The sequence below is a fragment of the Mytilus galloprovincialis genome, chromosome 3, assembly GCF_965363235.1.
Source record: "Mytilus galloprovincialis chromosome 3, xbMytGall1.hap1.1, whole genome shotgun sequence".
Taxonomy (NCBI): domain Eukaryota; kingdom Metazoa; phylum Mollusca; class Bivalvia; order Mytilida; family Mytilidae; genus Mytilus; species Mytilus galloprovincialis.
The window spans coordinates 66,312,220-66,339,009 of record NC_134840.1 but is presented as its reverse complement, the minus strand read 5'-3'; the positions used below and the strand labels follow the sequence as shown (position 1 = coordinate 66,339,009).

The 26,790-nt window shown below is 32.9% G+C and overlaps 1 protein-coding gene and 1 long non-coding RNA gene across 4 annotated transcripts; one reads left to right on the top strand and one right to left on the bottom strand.

Moving 5' to 3' along the window:
- On the bottom strand, positions 1-22,980 carry LOC143068672 (uncharacterized). 3 transcript variants are annotated; one of them, XM_076242909.1, is made up of 6 exons: positions 22,850-22,980; positions 8,061-8,259; positions 7,581-7,705; positions 6,698-6,773; positions 2,724-2,877; positions 1-2,160 (listed from the first exon to the last, which is right to left on the bottom strand). In XM_076242909.1, the coding sequence occupies exons 2-6, from the start codon at positions 8,220-8,222 to the stop codon at positions 1,610-1,612; spliced, it is 1,068 nt and encodes a 355-aa protein (XP_076099024.1). In that variant the 5' UTR covers positions 8,223-8,259; positions 22,850-22,980; the 3' UTR covers positions 1-1,609. The 3 variants fall into 3 exon arrangements, with proteins under 3 accessions (XP_076099024.1, XP_076099022.1, XP_076099023.1); XM_076242907.1 differs by lacking the exon at positions 22,850-22,980 and adding an exon at positions 12,197-12,283; XM_076242908.1 differs by lacking the exon at positions 22,850-22,980 and adding an exon at positions 12,135-12,269.
- On the top strand, positions 15,823-25,601 carry LOC143068674 (uncharacterized). Its single transcript, XR_012976228.1, has 3 exons — positions 15,823-16,309; positions 16,945-17,022; positions 24,833-25,601. It is a non-coding gene; the product is annotated as an uncharacterized LOC143068674 (long non-coding RNA).
- Positions 25,602-26,790: the final 1,189 nt, after the last annotated feature.

Below are 26,790 nucleotides of genomic sequence, written 5' to 3'. Positions count from 1 at the left end.
TTAATTAAATCCATTTACTAACAAGGTTTAATATATACCTATTAGGTTAACAATGATATTTCTTCAGACATGAAGACAAAACATATATATTAATGGCTGCACAGCAAGATATAACTAACATGTACAAATTAGAATAAGCAATTACACAACATATCTAAATAACTATAGATTTGTAAGAATATTTAGAATTCATCTGGTGTAAAAATATAGTTGTAAAGAAAACTAAATAGGAAAACACATTGTTTAAAAATACATTGGACTTTTTTAAGACAAATATCTGTCAAAATCAAATGAATAAACATATAAATAACTAGTATATATTTAAAAGTTACATCTAGTGCTACAAAAGTTAGTGAACAAGTGAGAATTTTCTTCTCATATTATAAAATTCTATGACATTATACATATAGTCTATTTTTGTCTATTGAACACTTTACTTTTATGATGATATAAAATAGAAATACATGTATGATGTGACCAGATGGTTTTTTGTCATTTACATGAGGTCCTCAAATTTTCAAAATTTACAACTTTAAAGTTCAAATAAAAAAATAATTATGTCATTTTATTACAAAAAGGTCAATCATGATTTTATAAATGCAATGTTTGAGGGCTTTAATCAATCTTTTAAGAAATTAGATGGAATCTGAATGCAGTATTCAAATATATATTGATATGTCTTGTGAAGCAGACTTGAGACTTATTATTGATAGATTTGAAAAATTCAAAGGATCATCAAAGCTACCGCTTCATATAATAGATTTAATTTTTTTTGGTCATGGTTGTACTATATATATGGATATTCAAAACTGCATTTAGTGAGTTGCAGTATTTTAGAGTATAAATAATTAAATAAATTAAAAATATTAATTTTCCTAAATAATTTATGAAGTAAAAATATTTACAGTCAAATATGTGAAACAGGAATGCTTTAGAATCTTGTATATATAACATTCTTTGATATGGTCATGTAACTATTTCTACATGCAAATAAATATGATGTTTGCTGTTAGCCTTGTCCATACTCACAGCTAGAATAAGTTACAAAATGTAGCTCTATTGGAAAAGTATTTACTGATTCTTCAATTTTCAATCTTCATTTTTTATAGAGAATGAGAGTGTTGAAGCCATTAGCTGTTTTTGTTCTTTTCCACAAAATCAGTTGAATGCTTTAGCAATAAAACTAGTAAAGACTTTAAATAACTACAATGAACTAAGTGGAAATTATTTTCCTTATTTTTTTCATGTAAATAGAAAACTATGTGTTATACCTATATAATATGGATGAAAAAACACTAATCTTTGACTAGTCCTGAATGTAGTATTCTTCAAATTGATCAAGTTTTAAGCTATATGCAATATGCTTTCCATAAAACTTAGTTAAGTTATTCTTTTTTCCTGTAAATGTGGGAATTTTGTTTTTGTTGTTATAAATTTCCCATATCATTGCCTTTTGTTTGACAAAAGCTATAAGTTTAATATGAAATAATTGTATGAAAAAATGTTTCTATATATAAACATTATTTTTCGTGTAAAAGTAAGAAACGTAATCTGTTGTGACCTCAATTTTTTTAGAAAACAATCAAGTATACAAAGGATATCAAGGATTTCAGTCTATTATCTCAATTGCAGACTCATCATCATCGAAAGTTAAATCAATAGTTTCCCCATTTATTAAGATTGGGCAAAACACTTCTTCTTTAATGAAGTTTGGTCCTCCAGTGTACTGGTGGTCTGAACTTCCCACCATGTGATCAGAACTTCCTGTCACATGATTGACACTGTCTACCACATGTTCAACTTGCTCTGAACTTCCCACCATGTGATCAGAACTTCCAATCACATGATTAACACTTTCTATCACATTTTCATCTTTTTCAGTTTTTATTTCTGTAGAAGCATTGGAATTTGTGTTATTACCAGATCTTTTTCTTAATATGTTTGGTCTTGAATGTAAAGCTCTAGATCTAGTATCATACAGTCCCTGTGGAAAGGGTATAGGCACAATACTAACATTCATATCTTGAAGAGTTTGGGCTGTTACATATTTTACTGAAAGTCTACTGGTTACGGAATGTACATTCCAAAAATCCACATTTCTGAAGCTGTTCTTCATTCCAACAACCCTTCCTGCTTTAGTTGTTGACATGAGGTAACTACCTACAACAGAAATGAAAGGTTAATAATTCAATAATATCTTTCTTGCCAGTACAATAAGAAAAATACACAGTTTTGTCCTAGGCACAGATTCTGTTAATATTGCTGCATAAAGGCTTGTATAAGGTCCCATGAATGTTAAAAATTAACTTTGAAATAGAAATTAAAGATCTCTACATTTTCAATTTTGACAGAAATTTTATATTTCTTTTTCAAAAGTAAGAGAAGCTATCAGTAAAAATAGGATTGCAGCTTGGAGACACTGTCACCAGTGATTTTGTTATAGCTTGGTCTATTCCAACTGTATAACCTTTTCAATCAACATGAATATCATTTAGTAAATCAATTAAACTAACCTCCCTATCATAGACTATATGACTATATTATCATTTTATAAAACCTGGGCATCATTGATTGTTGCAGTTTTTTTCCCTTTTTGATTCTAATATTATCACAGTCCTTGTTAGTCCTTTTAGCATTGATGTCAGTGACTTTATTGTGGTTTTGTAAAATAGAAATACCTTATCTTTCAAGAAACTTTTATAATTTAACTAAATTAACTTTACCACCAGTAACTCTGCCACAGTCCTTTTTATTAGCCTGGTCATATTCAAGTTTCTTGTTGCGTATCCTTTTCTGTGTTGTTTTTAATGTGGCATAACAACTTTCAACCTCAATGATACCAACTTTGGAAGATATATTGCCATCTATTCTGTCAAACTGAAGAAAAAAAATTTGAATTTAATAAGTCATATTTTCACACATAAGACAATATTTATTTAAGCTGTAAAATCTTTACTTTCCTAAAAAGTATTAGCTTGGTTAAAACTTATAACTTTGTATCAGCACGCTCTTTTAATATCAAAATGTTAAACATTTTATCTGGTTCATGTTAAGTTATAAAAGCCATTGAATAATAAAATGCATCGCTGAGCGCAGCCTGATACGATCGCAGAGGATGAACCCTGAACAGTTGGGGCAAATTTGGTCACAATACTCAAGCTTGATACTGTGTGAATTTGGATTGTTATCAAAATTTTGACATAATATAGGTTTCTGACACAAAATAAATGTGGTCAAAGATCTTTTACAAATCTTTTACACAATACTGTGCAATTGAAGGTTTCTTCTTGAAATTTTTCAAACAATTTGAAAAATTTTGAAAAAATAATGTAGACCTCATAAAAAAATAGAGAATCCGGGGTTCTGACCCCCCCCCCCTCACTTTTTTAATCCCCCCCTTGAAGCAAAAACCCCAAAATTCAATCCCAGTCTTTCCTTTGAAGTATGGAACCTTGTGATACAAATTCAGAGAGATCCATACACTTACACTAAAGTTATTGTCCGGAAACTACAAAAACGTTTGTTTTTGGCCCTGAACTCTTAACTGTTGGCACCATAACCCCCAACATAAATCCCAACCTTCTTATTGTGGTTTTCAACATTTTGGTACAATTTCAGAGCAAACAAAATACTAATACACAAGTTATTATCCTGAAACTAGAAAAATGCTTGTTGTGGGCCCCTTCTAGGCCCCTTGTTCCTAAACGGTTGGGACCATCATCCCCAAAATCAATCTCAACCTTCCTTTTGTGGTATTGAACCTTCTTACAAAAAAATTGGTCGTATAAAAAGGTGCACATTTTAATTCAGATATTCTGAAACAGCAAACAAGTACTTTCAAATTGTAGCATAAAAGAAATGTGACAAATTAATTTTAAATTGTGCTCACATCTTTTTTTTGTCAATGAAAGATAATTTGTTCATGCATCAGTGGCGAATCCAGAAGGGGGAGTAACAGGGTGGTTCAACCCCTCTTATTTTGGACATTCAACGAATTTTAATAAGAAGATATGGTTGAAAACACACACCCCTTTCCCCCCTTTTGGAAATTGCTGGATCCGCCCCAGTATATGTAATTCAAAAATAAAACCAGATGCTCTACAGGGCGCAGCTTTATACGACCACAGAGGTTGAACGGCAAGTATGGACACAACATTCAAGCTGGATTCAGCTCTAAATTTGGATTGTGATTAAATAGTTGACACAGCATAGGTTTCTGACACAGAATGAATGTGGTCTAATGAGACTTCAAATATTTTTTTTGCCTTTGAGCAATTCACTATGCTGTTGAATATTAATCCTCTCAAAAAAATGTTTGAAGAAATTTTCTTTTTATTTATGAAACCTGAAATGAGAAAAATTTAATCCCCCCCCATTTTTTTTCACATCCCCCTTTCCCTATTTCCAAAACTGATCTCAATTCAAATTTCTTATGGAGTTTGCAACAATAACTACTCATCTAAATACATCAGAAAATATTAAAATGTAAAATAAAGTGCTTGTTATCACTGAATGGTAAAGATTGTTTTAATTTATCAGTTAGTAGTAAAAGTGAATATACATTGTATATTGTATAAAACAATGATTTAAGTTGATTCAGCTACTATTCTGGACAAAGAAAGATAACTCCAATTGAAAATTTCTTGCTATTGCACAATATTGTGCAATTAGATATTTCTTGCTATTGCACAATACTGTGCAATTGAAAATATTTGCTATTGCACAATACTGTACAATTGAAGATTTCTTCTATTGTGCAATACTGTGCAATTGAAAATTTCTTGCTATTGCACAATACTGTGAATTGAAAATTTCTTGTTATTGCTGAATACTGTCGATTGAAAATTTCTTGCTATTGCACAATACTTAATATAATAATTTTGGATCCTGATTTGAACCAACTTGAAAACTAGGCCCATAATCAAAAATCTAAGTACATGTTTAGATTCAGCATATCAAAAAAGCCCAAGAATTCAATTTTTGTTAAAATCAAACTTAGTTTAATTTTGGACCCTTTGCACTTTAATGTAGACCAATTTGAAAACGGGACCAAAAATTAAGAATCTACATACACAGTTAGATTTGGCATATCAAAGAACCCCAATTATTCAATTTTTGATGAAATCAAACAAAGTTTAATTTTGGACCCCGATTTGGATCAACTTGAAAACTGGGCCAATAATCAAAAATCTAAGTACATTTTTAAATTCAGCATATCAAAGAACCCCAAGGATTCAATTTTTGTTAAAATCAAACTTAAGTTTAATTTTGGACCCTTTGCACTTTAATGTAGACCAATTTGAAAACGGGACCAAAAATTAAGAATCTACATACACAGTTAGATTTGGCATATCAAAGAACCCCAATTATTCAATTTTTGATGAAATCAAACAAAGTTTAATTTTGGACCCCGATTTGGATCAACTTGAAAACTGGGCCAATAATCAAAAATCTAAGTACATTTTTAGATTCAGCATATCAAAGAACCCCAAGGATTCAATTTTTGTTAAAATCAAACTAAGTTTAATTTTGGACCCTTTGGACCTTAATGTAGACCAATTTGAAAACCGGACCAAAAATTAAAAATCTACATACACAGTTAGATTCGGCATATCAAAGAACCCCAATTATTCAATTTTTGATGAAATCAAACAAAGTTTAATTTTGGACCCCGATTTGGATCAACTTGAAAACTGGGCCAATAATCAAAAATCTAAGTACATTTTTAGATTCAGCATATCAAAGAACCCCAATTATTCAAATTTTGATGAAATCAAACAAAGTTCAATTTTGGACCTTTGGGCTACTTATTCCTAAACTGTTGGGACCAAAACTCCCAAAATCAAACCCAACCTTCCTTTCATGGTCATAAACCATGTGTTTAAATTTCATAGATTTCTATTTACTTATACTAAAGTTATGGTGCGAAAACCAAAAATAATGCTTATTTGGGCCCCTTTTTGGCCCCTAATTCCTAAACTGTTGGGACCTCAACTCCCAAAATCAATCCCAACCTTCCTTTTGTGGTCATAAACCTTGTGTTTAAATTTCATTGATTTCTATTTACTTATACTTAAGTTATGGTGCGAAAACCAAAAATAATGCTTATTTGGGCCCCTTTTTGGCCCCTAATTCCTAAACTGTTTCGGACCTCAACTCCCAAAATCAATCCCAACTTTCCTTTTGTGGTCATAAACCTTGTGTTTAAATTTCATTGATTTCTATTTACTTATACTAAAGTTATTGTGCGAAAACCAAGAATAATGCTTATTTTGGCCCTTTTTTGGCCCCTAATTCCTAAACTGTTGGAACCAAAACTCCCAAAATCAATCCCAACCTTCCTTTTGTGGTCATAAACCTTGTGTTAAAATTTCATAGATTTCTATTCACTTTTACTAAAGTTAGAGTGCGAAAACTAAAAGTATTCGGACGACGACGACGCAGACGACGACGCCATTGTGATACCAATATATATACGACCAAAAAATTTTCAATTTTTGCGGTCGTATAAGAACTGATTAATGTTAGCAATATAACATGATCAAGTTAAAGAACAAACAAAAGGAAATAGGTCTATAATACCTCAAGTATATTAAATCTCTAAAAACTGTCCCAACTTCTTTATGAAACATAAACATACATGTAATTATATAAGACCTTAGGTGTCAAGCTAAAATGAATAACAATAAATATTTACCTCATTTTTGGCAAATCTTGGTAAAGAAAACAAAAATTCTCTAACAAGGGTACCATCTCTAAAACCTTTAATTACCCTGTAAATAAGAAAGCATAGTATATTGAAGTGTTGTTTTTTTTATTATTTTTTCAGAGGGACAGGGTACACAGGATAAAGAATAGCTACTAATCTGGTGCAGGAAAGACATGAAAGATAGAAAAAAAATAAGCTTTTAATATCTATGCTTGTTGTTTTTTTAAATTCAGTGTTCAAAAACTAAAGTCAATAGTTTCATTTAACCCTATGTTATATTCTTAGTCTTGGTAGCCATGTTGGTTAGCCAGGAGAATCCTTGGAAACAGATTATAAACTAGACACCTTAAGGATGATTGTGGACAATACTGGTTCAATTATAACCCAAGTTATTTCAGAGAAGATTTTTGAAAAACTTTACAGACAATAACAGTTGACAGGGATCAAGTGATGGCAAAATATCACAAGGCCCTTAGACTTAGTGATATTAATTTATTAAACAAATCACTTTTTTTACGGCTTGTGAGCAAAGGGTAAAATTTGCTTCCATTGCTGGGTCTTGCAATGTGAACTTCAAATTAAACATTGATTTGTAATGCTGATTATGTTACACGATGACAACCCAATGAATTGACTGTTAGAAGTATAAATCTACTTTCCCTTGTAGTATTCAATGTCTTTAAAATGTTCTTTTACAATATCATGAATATTCACACATAATAACTCAAAAGACCAGTTTCAACTTTTGGTAACTGAAATATTCTATGATTATAAAAAGTGATTGTCTTATAAATAGCTTACTGTTACTCAATTTTACTGACTAGACACTAAATCTTCATGCCATGAACACTTATTTTTTTATTATTCTGACCTTTTTGTTCCAGGAGTGACACTTTTACTTGTGACTTTTTGACCATCAACATATACTCTATAGTAACAGGCCTGACTGCTTGGTTCTGTTTCTATACATACTGAAAATGGTGTAACTGGCCAACTCTAAAATTACAATTCAATTCTCATTCAATATTGCATTTTACTGTATATTTTATACTTTAAAGTTTTCATATTTTTTTTTAAAATTGTAAATACAAAATTAATGTAGGTCAAATAAATATATCATTTAAACCATGCATACATTTGAATATCAATTGTTGCCAAGCACTGAATAACAACCAGATGGAAATGCAAATCTAACTATCCAATGAAAAATGAGGAGCAGGTCTAGCGTACTACACATACATGCATAAATACATTAGAATAAAACAAATTAACAATGAAATTGATGTCAATGATGACTATTTGGAATTTTACTCATTGATAATTTACTGAATTTCTTAGTTATGACACTAACCTGGACTTCCGTCTCACCATTCACAGTTTCCTTAGCTTGTTGCTTGTAACTGTGAGGTGTAAAAAAACTACTTTCTACAAATACAATGCCATCGTTTTCATATTCAGGCAATAGCGTGTCACCAACAAGTATACTCAAACGGAAGTCTGCATTTGATGGCATTTCAACATTTACTGTGGGCTGTTTTCATGGCCAAGACCTTTGAAAAATTAAAAAAAATCATAATAAATGTCTGGAAATCTTTTGATTAAAATTTAATACACTTGGTCATATATTTAAATCATGGTAGTGTTGTTTTCCAAGTTCAAACTGCATTTTCATAATGCTCAACATGCCACAGAGCTTTGCTTGTTTAGTAAAGAAGATGATAGCAGGCTACTTCAAGTCAATTAAAATCAATGCTTTTAACCCCCTGCTCACCATTATGATTAATGGACTTACTTTTTTCTGTTACCAGACTGCCAGTACACATTTAATTTGTACCTATCAAGTTTTAAATAAAAAAATAAATTCCCCCATTTGAATCATTTCACTATTTTTTTTCAACATGTTCAAATGTGGAGGATAATCAACTGATAAATTTTATTAGACATACATGTAATATCCATGTACATTTCTTTTGATTTATAAATCCTGCACAACCAAAAAGATGGCTAACTTTACCAAGGGTTTTTAACTGGTGAAACAGGCCAGTCCAATGATGAACATATCTTTATACCCATGTAAACATGGTCAATGAAATATTTATACAATTTTAGATTACAAATATCCTTTTCAAGTTAAGTTAAGTTAAAAAAAACGTTGACTAGCTTTTATGATATGATTGTGAATATAAATAAAATAAGATTTGGGTATTAATACATGTAATATGTCATTTGTATGTGTGAGTGGGGAAGCTACCAATAAACAAAACTAGATGCTCTAAAGAGCCTGTGTCGCTCACCTTGGTCTATGTGCATACATGTATTAAACAGAGGACACAGATGGATTCATGACAAAATTGTGTTTTGATGATGGTGATGTGTTTGTAAATCTTACTTTACTGAACATTCTTGCTTAACTTACAATTTGCTCTATCTATAATAAAACTTGACCCTTTAGTATGTTCAGAGGAAAATATTTTGTAAAATTTACAAAAATTTACCAAATTAATGAAAATTGTTAAAAATTTACTATAATATTAAGGGCAATTACGCCTGAAGGGGTCAACTGACCATTTTGGGCATTAGACTTATTTGTAGATCTTACTTGGCTGAACATTATTGCTGTTTACAGTTTATCTCTATCTATAATAATATTCAAGATAATAACCAAAAACGGCAAAATTTCCTAAAAATTACCAATAAAAGGACAGCAACCAACCCAACAATGGGTTGTCCTATGCATCTGAAAATTTCAGGGCAGATAGATCTTTACTTGATAAACAATTTTAACCCATGTCAGATTTGCTCTAAATGCTTTGGTTTCAGAGTTATAAGTCAAAATCTATATTTTACCCATATGTTCTATTTTTAGCCATGGCCATGATGGCGGCCATCTTGGTTGATTGGCTAGGTCACAGGACTTTTTTTTTAAACTAGATACCTTAATGATGATTGTGGCCAAGTTTGGTTAAATTTGGCCCAGTAGTTTCTTAGAAGATTTTTGTAAAAGTAAACGATGATGGACGACAACAGACGCCAAGTGATGAGAAAAGCTCACTTGGCCCTTTGTGCCAGGTGAGCTAAAAAGTCAGGTAATTATGAATTGTTGACCTGTCTAAATCCAATTTTCTATATATTTAGGATCACTGTACATGTATTTCATTTTTTTGTAATTGTCAATGTGAAACCATAATCATGATAATATTTATATAAATATACTTTATCATGTTTATTGTGATATTTTCTCCATGTTCTTTTTTTTCTCTCACTTTATTCACTAAGTCAGAAGTAGATCTACCAACTCAAACAGCTGTGGATCCTACTGACAATAACGCTCAACCGATCGCCATCGATAATCATGTAGACGACAATGTGATTGAACACCAAGAACCGAAACCAACTATCAGAACTTCAGAACGTATTCGTAGTAGACCGAAACATCTTCAGGACTATGTATGTGTAGTGCGTTGAATGGACTTTGTAAATATGTGCGTGTTTAATTTTTTTTAGTTTGAATTAGATTAGGGTTTTGATATTGTGAATTTATAATGGACTTATAACATGTATAAAAGAAGGATTTCTAGTGATGGACTATAAATATGTTCTGTAGTAGAAGTTAATACTTTAAATGACACAATCGAGAGTTAAGAACAGTTTAAAGAAACTTTTGAGAACAAGAACTTTAAAGATTTTTTCTTAAGAAAGGGGATATAACTATATGTATATGTTTATGATGCATCCCATAGATTAGCACTGATACTGATGACGTTGTACATGCAGATGATGTAACGTTTTTAGAATTACATGTATACTTGTATGCCTTAACTAGTGTTGTACTTCTTATTGCCCTCATATTGTAGGAATAACGATACATAAATGAATATTTTATTAAAGGCAAATTCACAAGTCAAGGTACTATTAAAAGATTCAGTGCACTATCTTACTGGCCTTGCACACTTTTAAAATTGATATAACCATGATAACAGAAAGGGTAATTGATAGTAGAAAGCATTAAAAGTTCCTGAAATGATTGTTGGCTTATTTGTGTTCTGTGCAGCAGGATGTTACATGGAATGAAACCATGTGCATGTACATGATGTAACTTGACTGTCTGCCACAACAGTTTTATTAGTCTGTCTGTTTTTGTGATTGCAATAAGTTGCTCTGAAATTATAAAAAAAGATAAGGCCTTTGTCCTGTTCTTTTCGACTTCTGTGTGTAAGGAAGCTGCAGAGCCATTGCTTTTAGGTCCTTATGATATTATATGGTCTGCAAATACTAAAAAAATATGAGGACCTAAGACTAAGAGATGGTAGGGTATCAGCTATATTAGTCCGAGATTACTCTGACCTCCAACAGCTGTTTTGCCAGACAAGCTGAGGCCGTGGGACGTCAGAGCTCGCCCCATATCAAAAAGTGGATATTTCCCCCACCCAAAATAGATGTGCTGCTTCGTCGCTTCTGGTGCCAACTGCAGGCCTTGGAATTATATAAATCGGGCTTCAATCTGTTCATTTTTCATTTATCTCTTCATTTATGTAAGTTTCACCTACCTGCCAACCTTTATTTTTCCATATTTTAACAGTTTTCACAGTGACCCATCGATTCAGACATTTTTCTTTTATTTTAAAATGGACTTCAAGTTACGAGGGATTTCGCAACCTCGAGACTCAAATATGCAAATAATTATACTTTTATCATCTCCTTTATCATGTTTATAGGACATGTCATGTAGGAGATCGATATTTAACATTTAGTAACCAACCATGAATTTTCACCTCCTTTACAGGAGATCGGTATTAAGCATTTAGTGCCAACCACGATAACAATTGGAAGCTCTCGGACATTTAGATTACTTGCATCGTAAATGAACGAGATGTTAGAATATGGTCATTTGCATAAATCATCACCTGTTTTCTCGTGGTCAAGTGATAATCTTTGAAAATGAAAGTCAAAATGCAGAAATCGATGGGTCTCTGTGAAAACTGTTAAAATATGGAAAAATAAAGGTTGGCAGGTACAAAAATGTAGGTGAAACTTACATAAATGAAAAAATAAATGAAAAATGAACAGATTGAAGCCCGATTTATATAATTCCAAGGCTGGCAGTCGGCACCAGAAGCAACGAAGCAGCACATCTATTTTGGGTGGGCAAATATCCACTTTTTGATATGGCCCCAGCTTGTCTGGCAAAACAGCCGTTGGACGTCAGAGTAATCTCGGACTACAGCTATATGTGCAAGGTCTCTTCATTTAATATTAAGGTGATTTGTCAAATTTTAAGGGGTTCAAAAGGAATGTTTATTCGGCAAATAAAATCAAATCCCTGTGCATCTCATATTTCTGGTCAGGTACAGATGTAGCCTTTTTTTGTAGGCCATTTTTGTGAAAGACAATTTTTGTGAAGCATATTATTTTGATTCATAATTACCAGTATCTATATTTGCTCATTTACTTAAGTTTTTTGTAAAATTGTTTATAATGGTCAGTTACCAGTCATGAAGGTCCATTTCCGATGATTTGAAACTAATTTTTATGTACTTTCTTTTCAACGAGGATATTTTTTAAAACAGGAAGTACATTATGGATAATAAATTAATCCCGCGTCCGAAAAAATCTTGTACATTTCCCGGAAACTCAAAGTTAGTATTTTGTATAATCTTTTTTGTGTTTGACTGTTTGTATAGTGCTTAATTACAGGTGCAGGGATTAACGAGATTTTGAAAGGGGACCAGACAAGCCATCGTTTGGAAGTGATACTTATAAGATCTTATACAAAGTTTACACTTGTGGTCCGTGACTTGTCATATGTAGCATCCCTCCGTTGAATTCCCTAAAATCCGACTCAGAATTTGTGTATATATGTCATATATCGTACTGTATAGAATGCTCAGTCATGTTTTTTGTAGTGAACTTGGTATATTCCAACTTACTATTCATTTTATAACGGAAAAATGGATGCTGTCTATTGTGAAAGCTGCTACTGCTAACAGGGGCGTAGCTGCCGTTAGCCACTTTAGGAACGTGCCTACACATTATTTTTTCACACATAATTTTTTTGTATAAAAAAAAATAATTAACAACGTTATCTGTAGATGAAGTTGTCAAAACTCTTTAATTATCTCCACTGATCTCTCGTCCTTAGTGAATGGAATATTGGATAGAATTGAATGTTTTTACGATTTTACCTTATATAGAAACTATAAACTAGAACTTTGGTTTAGATCATTTCACTTTCCACTTAGTCTTTACCCGACGTGCCAATGTTGGTCGTCCGTTTGGCTGTGCAGGATGTATAAATACGCAATCACCTCTGGTCAGAATGGGGACATTAAATCCGATGCCTAGTTGTAGAGAGAGTGCAACTCTTTGAGGAGTTCGTAGTTGGTCTACTGAAAGGCAAAATTTCTGCTCCTATCCAATAATCCCTCATTTTCCAATGCATCGCTTTTTTAAATTTCCAGACCTTCGTCCTGGACGACACCTATCACAGGACCTAGCTCCAAGTTGAATTTATTGTAATTTTGTTTTTCAACGGTCCTGAACTTGCATAAATATTTGGCATTGGATGTAAAAAAAAATCGACTATGTCTGTATACATGTTTGTGTGGCTAGGGTGAAGGTTTAAGATTCAAAAGAGTGATGGTTGGTGTCTAGCCAAAAGGATAGTTCTATTATATAGTAGTGTTTACGTGCCTATTTTTTTTATGAAGGATCGTCAATATGTACTATTAGTTAAGTTAAACGTATATATCATTCAGAAAGGAATAGGATATGATAATACCAAACAAGGTGTACTGCTTAACTAAAGGGATACGCTGATCTACGCTGGGCAATGCATATTGTAAATATTTTCCATATCACGAATTGTACTGCGTTATCAGTTAATTCACCAGTCAGATGTTATGGTACATTACTCATAATTCTTCGAACTTTTCATCATGTATATTATAATTAGCATGATTAAATAACCAGTAAATTTAATATTTTCGTACATAAAATTTTGCAGCTAAAACGCTGAAAAACCGTTTTCCGTCGAGGGGGGGGCTTTGCCCGCTGACCCCCTTCCTGGGGGCCTTAAGCGGCCCAGACCCCCGGCCGATTGATGCCTACAGTTGACTGAATACCTAGCTACGCCCCTGACTAAAATTATGACTGACAGCTATAATCACTACGATTTCTGAAGTGGAACAATCTTACACATAGAAAAACCAGTCCACCAAAGCTAGTCAAAGTAACCGTCCGGTCCTCGTGCAGTAAAGTGAGGCCATTGTGCACATGGTGTAAACGAATAAGAATGTGTTTTTTCGATATTTTTTTCGGCAAAACAAATAAATCAGAATGACTATGGTTCAAGTAGCATGCATCGAGTACACCTCGCATTAAAAAAAGTTATTTTGTACTTTGATAGTTGTGTATCATTCTTTAAATGAAAAATAATACTTACATTTAAAAAAATCCATGATCGTCTGTCGAAAGGAAAACCCTTAAATTATACTCATGGACCTTGTATATTACTAGTACTTATAGTTTCGTTCTTTAATTGAAAGACATCTTTTGTAGTGAATTCAGTACTGATATAGTTGTGTTTACTTTAATATTGGAAACTCACTGCTATAGTCAAGATTTCCTTATGGTACAACCATGTACATTACATTAAAAATAAATTGCAGTATTTATTTTATTCATATTGAATAACAACTCTTACAGAACATAAAAGTTATATTTCAAAGTGAAACGACTTAAGAATGCATAAATACAAAATTATATTTGTTCTGACACGTACCACTGGAGATTGTGAAAGTTTTACAACTTTCTTCTTCTCCGCGAGTTCAGCTACACTGAGTAATGTGAAGTCCACAGGTCCACTAAAAAGGCACACTCGACTAGTATTTAAGCACCCGTGGCATTACAACATCTTCCATAATCGGGCATTAGACTTAAAAGTACGGGTTTGGCGAAAGATGTAAAACCGTCTAATTTTGTATATGAAAAAAAAAAAATGATAATAAAACCAACCCTATATGGAGCGTCAGGCGAACGAAAAACTTTTAATGGTATTGCGTTGGTCAAAACTCGACTGGGAGAAAGCTTATTTTGCTGCAGTATGAAATGTTTTGGAACATCGACTTTGGAAAAAAATAATTTGGTGAGATGCATCGTGTAGAGAAATTACCACACTCTCTGTAAGTTAAAGAACCTTTGTAATAACACTGAGTATAATCCGTATGTGGTATGTTTAAAAAACGCAGAAAAGTGTCCAAACTTAAGAATACTAGACAGTTGTCTGCATGAAGATAGCAGTATATATATTGTCACAGAAAATCGGAGAAATCCACATCTATAGAGTACCCTTTATTTACGACTTCTGGCAAATGCAATGACCCTTTACCCCGATGAAACTTTTATGTAATCATCTTACAGTTTGCCATTGTGTATATATTAATTCTCAGATTCTTTTTTCGTAACAAAAAAAAATTGGGATTAAATAAGTGCATTCCGCAAAACCAAGAGACTTTTGTTATATCTTATCTTATGATACGAATATATGGACGAGAGTATATGCATTTGTAAGCCCTGCTTAGGATTTTAACGAAGCTCATGCATTTAGGTCTAATGCAATAAGAAAACAGTTTATTATACGTTTACTTTTCTACATTGGTTAGAGGTATAGGGGGAGGGTTGAGATCTCACAAACATGTTTAACCCCGCCGCATTTTTGCGCCTGTCCCAAGTCAGGAGCCTCTGGCCTTTGTAAGTCTTGTATTATTTTAATTTTAGTTTCTTGTGTACAATTTGGAAATTAGTATGGCGTTCATTATCACTGGACTAGTATATATTTGTTTAGGGGCCAGCTGAAGGACGCCTCCGGGTGCGGGAATATCTCGCTACATTGAAGACCTGTTGGTGACCCTCTGCTGTTGTTTTTTATTTGGTCGGGTTGTTGTCTCTTTGACACATTCCCCATTTCCATTCTCAATTTTATGAAAAATAAAATGCATATTGAAACATATACAAATGATAATACTGCCAGAAACCTAGCTTCCCTGTATTGCTACAACAAACCTATATAAAGACAAGTTATATAATCCAATATATACATTATTAATAAGGTTTCTTTGCAAAAGCAGAATCGTACAATTACCATCTTATCAAAAATAGATCTGTGATTTCGCTATGCCCATAAATGATAGATCTAAAATTTCACTTTAATCGGATGGGGACAATACGTATAATATTGATCATAACACTAACATTTGTGTGTGATATTGCGATTCCATTGGACTATGCTGTGTTTCTAATACAATATGCTAAATATATAGCCTTAATTATTAAGTGGACATAATTTTCTTCCAACGTTTGTAAAAGCGACAAACCAAGAAAACATGTGAATGCGTCATTCCGGTTCTTTTCATGACAACTTAATGCATTATGACCATCTTCGGGAAGCCCAATCCTTCACACGTTAAAAGGTGAAAATTGATTTTCCAAACACCCAAAGGAAAAACATTAAAAAAAAAAGAGAACATTTTATTCATAAACAACCGCATAGATGGACAAACAGGTGCGAGGCAGCTAAGTAACGGAAGATAGCTTCTATACATTGTAAGTATATTGTTACGATCAATTATTTCATTTAATATAAATATATCACGTTTTCAGAAACCATTGATAAAAAGCCGTTTTACTATCAGACATTTATAACTAGAATGTTTGTTTTGTTGTATTCTGTTAAATTCGAAATTTATATTTATTTCGACTACATTTGATAATGAAAAGTTGTTTGGTATAAATTATATTATCAAGATTTCCCTTTAAAAATTAAAATTCAAATCGTATAAATTTAACTTTAATGTTGCTTATATTTTATTTGACACATTTTTACTGCCATTGTAATTTGACCAGATGATTTTTAAATAATTATTTTCAATATTGAAATGAAGAAGAAAACATGATGTAATATAGATATATTGATAAGGCCAAACAAAATGATATGTGTGTTTCTTATAACATCTTTGAAAACAGAGGGTAGGTAGGTTGGGATTTTTTTATTCCAGATTTTTTTTTACATCGAGTCTATGGGAGGGAAGTTAATAGGGCTTTTAAAAAAATGACAACTAAACTTTAGGGTAGGCAAATTTGAGCTTAAAAAATAGGAAGGGTAGGGTAATAAGAAACACACATCTTTTTCTTATTTGGCCTAATATAGAAGCTTCCCACTCACTTTAATATTTTTCCAGGATATTGTTAGAAATGCATTTATCCAGACGGACCTTATTCAAGTACATCCTGTTTGCGTTTGCTTTTTACGAAGTACAGTAAGTTTTTATATGTTTAATTTGATATTGGATTGATATAGGAAGATGTGGTATGAGTGCCAATGAGACAACTCTCCATCCAAATAACAATTTAAAAAAAGTAAACCATTATCGGTCAATGTACGGCCTTCAACACGGAGCCTTGGCTCACACCGAACAACAAGCTATAAAGGGCCCCAAAATTACTAGTGTAAAACCATTCAAACGGGAAAATCAAAGGTCTAATCTATATAAAATTTAAAAAACGAGAAACGAGAAACACGTATAAATTACATAAACAAACGACAACTACTGTACATCAGATTCCTGACTTAGGACATGTGCAAACATTTGCAGCGGGATTAAACGTTTTAATGGATCCCTGTTTCTGAAACAATAGCATATTAACACCACAACATAGAAAAACACATATTAAAATATCCATTGGCAGGCTTAACATATAAATAAAAATGTTCTTTTGATTGTTGTTTGCTCAACGTCCAGTGGTAAATATTTCATACATGTTCTGGCGAATACATGATTAAAAAGGTTTTAAACTTTTGTAGGAATTCAGAGGCGGCTTTATGGAATAGGAGAAAGTAAAAACATTGGCCAAAATATATGTAATTTAAAGTGTTACATGTAATTGAGACCAATATATACTTTTGTCCGAATTTTACCCTACATATAACAATATTGCAAAATGCCAAAGTCATGACTGAATTCTTGTCTTTTTTCTTGTGCTTGTACATTGATTTTGTATTTGCATTGTAATACATATATAGATCAAATTTATTGATTCAGTACATGGATGTTCACTAGTGCATGTCAATATGTCTTTTAATTGATTTCAGTCATATCAAGTTATATTTTATAGTGTGTCCGGCTTTTTATGTTGTGATGTTACATCATTTTTTCAGATAAGGGTGAAGGTTGGTACATATTAAAACATTTAAACCCGCTGCATTTGTTTGCACCTGTCCTTGTTCAGTAGTTGTCGTTCATTGATGTGGTTCATAAGTGTTTCTCGTTTCTCGTTTTTTATATACATGTGTAGATTAGACCGTTAATCGTGTTCCCGTTTGTCACTAGTCATTTTAGGGGCCCTTTATAGCTTGCTGTTCGGTTTCAGCCACGACTCCGTGTTGAAGACCGTACTTTGACTGATAATAGTTTATTTTTACAAAATTATGACTTTGATGGAGAGTTGTCTCATTGGCACTCGTACCACATCTTCGTATATCTACATTCTGTTTGACAGTAATACCTGTTGACGAGAGACGACGTACGTAGAACATCTTCTGATGTCAACAGAAACTTTTTGCTTATAAGGTGTTTGCAAATGTGAACTGTTAATTTTTATACAGGCATGACACCAGAAAAGAAAAATAATAGCCCAAAATATATGTGTTAAACTAACCGGTGTTTAACTTTCACTATTCAACGTACGTCATCCCTCGTCAGACGCCAACATATTTGTGAGCTTATAAGGTGTTCAAATTGTGGGCTGTTAATTGTTAAGGTGTGAATAAAAACTTTGCCCCAAATACATGTACATCTTCCTACGTCAGAAGCCAACATAAAGATTTGTGTTTATAATATGTTAACGAGTATGAACCGTTAATTGAATTTGCACTATATAATTATAAAACAGTTTTAAGTTCATTATATCATCTTTATCTATCTGGTTTATGCGGGCACCCTGACTGAAGTCGAACTGATCTCATATATCGGTTAGATATAATATCTATTTAATTTATTAATGGTGTATGCATGTACTTGGGTTTTTGTGACCTATTTCAAACTTTAAAAATACAAAAGTCCTAAGTTGTATAAAATAATAGTACTTAAAATAATTCTCTTTTAAATGAATTGAATCAAATATAAGAACTTTGTATTGTAATTAATTCCTATGTTGCACACTTTAAATAGAATTTGTAAATTGATATCTACAATTGATTACTCCTTTTCAGCAATCTTCCTTAGGACCGACAATCATATATAAAATGTACAAAAACATGCATATTTGATAGGCTAGCATCATGCACAATGAATACGCGAAGCCACACCTGTCCAACTGTTTCACTTGCATATATACGATGATAATCAGTTCCAATGTTATTTTGGCGACGATCAAGATTTGTTTGCCACTCGGTATGATTCAACCAGTGGAGTAACTTAGCTGCAGTGGCGGATCCAGAGGGGGGGTTCCGGGGGTCCGCACCCCCCCCCTTTATTTTGGCCGATCAATGCATTTGAATCGGGACATATGTTTGCACCCCCCGTGCACCCCCCTTTGCCCTGGGCTAGCACCCCCCTTTCGAAAATTCCTGCATCCGCCACTGAGCTGCTTAGCTTTATTGTAATACAGGTTTTATGGGCAACAAACACACACTATTTTGTTACTAAACAAATAGTTTCAAAATGTTGCAGAAATAGAAACCGTACACTTTGATAAGACGTTTCTAAGTTGAAAAACTTGTGTCTGATCCATTTGTGATTTTGAACAATAAAATATGTGTAAAAAACTCTGATATTGGCCGCTGTATTTCCGACTAGATTTTAAACATCAACGTTATATATGTTCTGTACAAGTATTAGGAATGATCTTAACCATAACTTCGATATGTATTTTTTTTTGCTGGGGATGACCTTAGAATCAATCATGAATGTCTGAATAATCACAGGTAACATATACAGCCGTGTTTTGTTATTTCCTTATTCTAATGCCAATTATTTATTGACAGAATGCTTAATTTCTAGAAATAACATGAATGTCAACATTTTTTTCCCTTCAAATTCTCCTTTAAGGCGAAGTGTACGTAATTAAACTACACAATGGATTTTTTAAAAATTTTACATGTAGATTCTGCTTGTAAAAATAAATCGGAAAATAAAATAAAAAAAGGGGGTAACCGTTTTCGTTTTTGAGATACGAGCTGTTGAAGTTAACAGCATCATACACCAAAATTACCAAGGATATATAGGGAAAATCGTGAAATTCGGCAGGAATTGTTACATTTCCAAGATTTTCTATTATATTAGACAATCGATTTTTTTTAAAATTTATGAGACGATTCTAAAATGTCTGAGGAATCGATTGGTGCAAAGAAAGTCCTTAGCAACCGTGCTACTTTTCAAGCTATACCCTGTTAAAGTTGAATCTTGAGTGTAAAAAAACAAAAAACAACGACAACGTTATTGACGTCGCCGTAACAGTTACGACGCTTCATATAGTTCTATACTTGTATGAAATATATACCGTTTTGTTGGAGTTCGTGTTGCTCGGTCTTTAGTTCTTTATGTTACGTTTTGTGTACTATTGTATTGTATTTGTCTTTTATATTCGGGTGCGTGCGGAGATCGCCAAGCTAGAAAACGGTTGACATTTTCTTTATTATGAACTAGAACTATTTTCGACCTTGGTGCCTTATTTTTGTTAAAATCTAAACACTGCGGCGTGTTTTCAAAATCTTTGTTCCCATAAAACTTCATTTCATCAAGGTCTCTTCTCAGAATATCAGCCATCTGTTTGGCACAGGATAACAAATCAATATTTAAGTAAATTTAAGTTGTGTGGTAATTCTTAGTACATTTGGGTTAATTAATCTTATCTTTGTGCCGCATAAGCATCTCTATAATTCAACACATCCCTGAGCCACGACATTATATATTTTATGCATTGCATGCGCTTCTTTTTATCACAATCCAGACCGGCTAGTAACCGTTGTATAACTTTTACACGTTTGAAGACGAATATTTGCGTGAAACATTTTTGTATGATTTTTATTTCTAGAAATCAATCTGAAATCTACAACAGTCCTTTCCCGAAAGTCGGGCTGGACCTTTACTTTAATGTGCATTCGGGATTTACACAAATTGTAACCCTAATAATTCAGTCGTATTATTCAGCTAATGTACGAATGCTACATTTCTCGTGTGGGAGAAAATCGGACATGGAAAGGGCTTGAATTATTCGAGTTACTCAAATTGAAACTCGGGAATATATTTCTAGCTGTTCGGAATTCGCGGAAACAAATGGTTGTTTTCGGCATTACGGCATTGAATCAATAGAAATACAAATTTTTTTCTTTTAACAAATTCGAATACCAGTCAGTTCATTGGACTTTAGTTTGAAATAGCGGCGGTAATCCATTCATTTTATCAAATCAATTTGGGGGGGGGGGGGGGGGGGGGGAGTCAACATTGATAGCCAAAATCCTTGAAATATTCGATAAAAAACCGTTGAATGTAAATTATATGAACTCCAGTCTCATATTATGAGACTAGTAAACCACAGGCTTCTCAATTCTTGTATGATCATGAACTAGGTGAAAACCTAGAGCTGATCGAGTGCGAGATCCTCATGGATAATCATCGAGGTCGTTAAACACCCCTTGCAGTAAACTTGGGTTAAATTTTTAAAAAATCCAAATGTAATAGTCTGAACACATTTCACCTCTCATTCCACTAAATATTAAATTGCAGTTACAAGTATCACAAAACTTCCCTGACCTCTTTTCTTTAATCATAATAGAGGGAGGAGGGATGGAGGGATCCAGATCCCGAAATCCCGGGCTTAAAAACACGACATCCCGAGGTCCTGAATTTAAAAATAATTAAATACCGACTACCCGAAATTCGGAAATAGAATTCCCAGATCCCGAAAGGGTCAATCCCGAAATCCCGAGCTTAAAAACACCCGATCCCGGAGTTCCGATAAAGGTCCTACCCCCCTCCCCCCGTAATTCTATATTCTATTCATTCATAATCTTCAATTGAGACTTGATACTTCAAAATTACATTCTCTAATTTTGAATGATACACACAGGCACAATAAAAGAAAACAGATTTCGCTATATATCTCTTCGAAATTGGAATTTGTGAAAGAAGAAATGACATGTTATATTTTATCTTACATGTGTACTTTCAATTTCAATATGGTTCTAAATTTAGATTTAGTTTTCCCATAAATTGCGGACGGAATAGAAGACACCTGTGTTTATTTTCTGCACATGTAGAAAAAGTTGAAAACTGGGAGTTGAATGACATATTTTTTACTTATTTTAAGATAAATGTTAGAGTGAGACAACTTTCAAGTTACTGAATAATTTTTGGGGCCTAGTTTGTTTATTTTTTGTATGTTTTCCGTCTTTGTTCTTCCGACCTGTAAGTGTTGCACTACTAGTGGTCAAATTATTCTCTTGTATCGTCTGATTTCCGAATGAATATTAATCATGTCCTTAAATTTTCAATTGCACAAAATACGAATATTTCAACGTATTTTTAATTAGACAATTAAATTCACACGTCTTTCATTAATTATTTGTTACCTATTATAAAACTTTACGTTGAGTACTGTGTTTTTCGTTCAAGACTACGGCTTTTTAAAACGATATTGTTGGGTCAATTCAGGTTTCATTTTAATTAATTTGATATCAATAGAAGAAAAATTGTTACATGTTTATTTGTTTATTTGTTTATAATTTTGTTGTGAGGCGTTTTTTCTTTCTGTTGATATCATAAACACGAAATGCCTTCTCCTACGCGTCTAAAACAAAAAACAAACAAGTGTTTTTAAGCCAGGCTGCACACAGAACAACGTACAGAATGCTGTGATTTCTAATTGGAGTTCAGTATTTAGATAATTTCTATGAGGTTTAAGACAGCATAGGAGTGCTTGTTGGATTCATTATAGACCGCAGAAAGTAGTTTCTCTTTCGTGTGTCCTTTCGTGGAGTAAGGGAGATAACTTGCGTAACTAACGACGAACGTTTTTAATCCCGTATTCCGCTAGAGGCGTGCAATTACGTACACTTCGCCTTAAAGTCTGACATTTCTCACTTACGATTTGACTTTTCTCAATTACAAGTTGACATTTAGCAGTTCCTGAAATGTTCCGACTATGACAAAAGTATCGTTAGTTGATTTCTTTGCTTCCTGGTTAGTTTTGACATATCTGGTATATTTGCCTGTTAATAAAATATATATTGTTATGCCTTTTTAGCTCACCTGGCCCGAAGGACCAAGTGAGCTTTTCTCTTCACTTTGCATCCGTCGTCCGTCGTCCGTCGTCGTCGTCGTCCGTCCGTCGTCGTTAGCTTTTACAAAAATCTTCTCCTCTGAAACTACTAGGCCAAATTAAACCAAACTTGGCCACAATCATCATTGGGGTATCTAGTTAAAAAAATGTGTGGCGTTACCAGGACAACCAACCAAGATGGCCGCCATGGCTAAAAATAGAACATAGGGGTAAAATGTAGTTTTTGGCTTATAACTCTGAAACCAAAGCATTTAGAGCAAATCTTACATGGGTAAAATTGTTAATCAGGTCAACATCTATCTGCCCTGAAACTTTCAAATGAATAGGACAACCGGTTGTTGGGTTGCTGCCCCGAAATAAGTAATTTGAAGGAAATTTTGCAGATTTTGGTTATTATCTTGAATATTATTATAGAAAGAGATAAACTGTAAACAGCAATAATTTCCAGCAAAGTAAGATCTACAAATAAGTCAACATGACCAAAATTATCAGTTGACCCCTTAAGGAGTTATTGCCCTTTATAGTCAATTTTGACCAATTTTTCGTAAATTTTTGTAATCTTTTACAAAAATCTTCTCCTCTGAAACTACTAGGACAATTTAACCAAACTTGGCCACAATCATTATTAGAATATCTAGTTTAAAATGTGTGGCGTGACCCGGTCAACCAACCAAGATGGCCACCATGGCTAAAAATAGAACATAGGGGTGAAATGTAGATTTTGGCTTATATCTCTGAAACCAAAGCATTTACAGCAAATCTGACAGGGGTTAAATTGTTTATCAGGTCAAGATCTATCTGCCCTGAAATTTTCAGACAAATCGGATAACCCGTTGTTGGGTTGCTGCCCCTGAATAAGTAATTTTAAGGAAATTTTGCAGATTTTGGTTATTATCTTGAATATAATAATAGACAGATTTAAACTGTAAACAACAATAATGTTCAGCAAAATAAGATCTACAAATAAGTCACTGACATGACCAAAATTGTCAATTGACCCCTTAAGGAGTTATTGCCCTTTATAGTCAATTGTTAACAATTTTCATAATTTTTTGTAAATTTTTGTAAATATTTAGGAAATATTTTCCACTGTAATTACTGGACCAAGTTCATTATAGATAGAGATAATTGTAGCATAAGAATGTTCAGTAAAGAAAGACCTACAAACACATTACCATCACCAAAACACCATTTTGTCATGAATTTAGCTGTGTCCATTATTAATATTCACATAGACCAAGGTGAGCGACACAGGCTCTTGAGAGCTTCTACTTAATGTATATGGCTCTGATCTGGTTGTAGACTAACATCTTAGAAATAGTTAAATTCATATTTATGATTTGTGTCAACATTATTGTAACAATTATAAAAATCATTGTAATAGATTGCTTTGCTCTTCATGTGCCGTTTAATTGAAATAAAAATATCTTATCTTATCTTATCTTATTCATTCCTGATTAAAAATTGTTTTACATCAATCATAAATTCCGAGTTGTACTCTAGAATATAGCCGAGCTGTTAAATCTCTCTCCGGCTGAAACCAAATACTTGGAAATTATTTATAATAGTAGTTGCCGCTTCTCTACAAAGTACCAAACAATTAAGAATGTCGGTCTTGTTATGTTATTTTACCTCTCAAAGTTGGATCTGAGCATCATCGTGTAATAAAATAAATACATCTTATAATAATTTTTGTTTTTAGATATTTCCTTCTATGTTTTAATTATGCGTTAGGTTGCCTTTCTTTTTTTTACATAAACTCCATATACGTAAAATTTTTAATTGCAGGGCAAATGCAAAGTCAAAGAATACGATCAATGGCAAGTTGATTACCAGAAGTGCCTTAGAAAACATTGATGGTATTGGAATTCAGGCTTTCAATTTTCATGAATTATACAAGTCTTTCGTATATGATGAAATGTTTTCAAATGGTATCAAATTTAGGATGATGCGATATCTTATATCTGAGCAACTTAAGAGTTTAAAATTAGTTGGAAATTCAAAAAGCAAAGGGATTAAAATAACAATGACTGATGAAAAAGGCAACACGCCCAACTCACAGAATTTGACAGCTACAGAAAGACTAGAATCTGGAGAAAATACACATAAAATTGTTTCTGCGGATATAATAACTATGGTAAATGCTGCAACTCAACAATCGGAAGATATTTATCATATACAGTCAAACGACAAACGTCCACCTTCGTCTAAGCATGGTAGACACAAGCGGTCTTTAAGGAGTTTGTTTTCGTTCAGGAGTAGATTATTGTTTGGCACAGGAAGACGGGTTTCATTCAGAAAAGATCTTTTCGGAGTATCATGGCCTGTGGTGTATAAGATGTCTCCCCACCGTCGTAAATATGTGCCATCAGTTTCCACTTTAACGTCATTTCAAGACTCGTATGGTATTCTGGATCCACTCGCAAGCAATCTGATTGGTTAAGAAGATTTTACAGACATCGAAACTTGAGTTTTAACTGTTTTTGAATTAATAAATAGGACAAAGATCATTAAGTTGGTAGACTTATTGTGTTAATTTGATCCGTTTCTTATTATATTTTTTCTTTCTTCTTTCTATGCCGTACGAACAAATTCGTAACATCTCTCGTAAATCGTAAATCAAATGTTTTCAAAACTATAGTATAGGATCATGTAGCCCTTTGTCATTAATAGTCATTAAGTTAAAGTTTGCAGACTTTGGTTTTTAAAAAAGTTGAAAACGAATCAATTTGAGGAGGTCTTCTAAAGAAGCCTATTGGGAAATGTTCATTTGTATAATTACAATGTAATCATGTAGTTATTCCTGAATCAATTGGACTTAATTGCATTTCATTTGGTTTAACTTGGTAGCATGTGAACAAAACTTCCTAATTTTGAACTTTCCATTTATATATGTACCAACATTCCGGCAGCGCCTGCATATGGGGTATATGTAATTAGAATCTCCCAGTTTATATCTATATTCTAAGGCTTGCGTTTCCTTTATCATGATCATTAGATGCATGGTTGCTGCTCACAATGAAGCTGGAAAACGAAAAGATCCAAAGTGGTGAACTTAATTGAAATCATCCCTTCGTAAATTTTACGTACGCCATCACGATTTAGTTGACAGTTATTAAATTTCTGTATCATAGATGAAAATGGAGATATTACAACTACCGTAACCACAATATCTTCGTTTTACCGAATTAGACTTATTAACAGGTTAATACTTTCATAGGCAACACGATGGGTGCCACATGTGGAGTAGGATCTCTACTGACACCTTCGGAGAACATGAGATCACCTCCTATTTCTGTTGGAGTTAATGTTGTTCAGTATTTAGTTTATATATTGTGTTTTGTATACCATTGTTTGTGTTATGGTCTTTTTTCACTTGGTTCAAGGAAAAGTATTTGACCTAATTTAAATTTCATTTGTCTGTCGTCCGTCACTCATTGACCAATTATAGAAACAAACAAAGCGTACACGAATGAGATGACATGTGAAGTATACTTAAATAAGACAGCTACCCAATGACGCCAACAACAAAAACAAATATATAGAACAACATAAGTCTACATAATATCACGTACGATGATTGTACAATAAAAGCAGTATAAAATATTATACATTTAATCATAAAGTCTAGAACACCAAAGACAAATATTTGATGAATATTTCTTTAACTTGTTAAGGGACGACATCAAAAGATCAATGTAAGATAAAAAACTTAATTCAAATAGTTTGGGGGTGGGGGGGGTTGA

Bases quoted from the DNA above. Each gene is read 5' to 3' on its own strand.
- LOC143068672 (XM_076242909.1), bottom strand. From the start codon at position 8,222: ATGCCATCAAATGCAGACTTCCGTTTGAGTATACTTGTTGGTGACACG. The intron at 6,774-7,580 runs GTCAGAATAATA...TCTTATTTACAG, and splicing joins GTCACTCCTGGAACAAAAAG to GGTAATTAAAGGTTTTAGAG. The intron at 2,878-6,697 runs GTAAATATTTAT...TTTTTTCTTCAG, and splicing joins CAAGATTTGCCAAAAATGAG to TTTGACAGAATAGATGGCAA.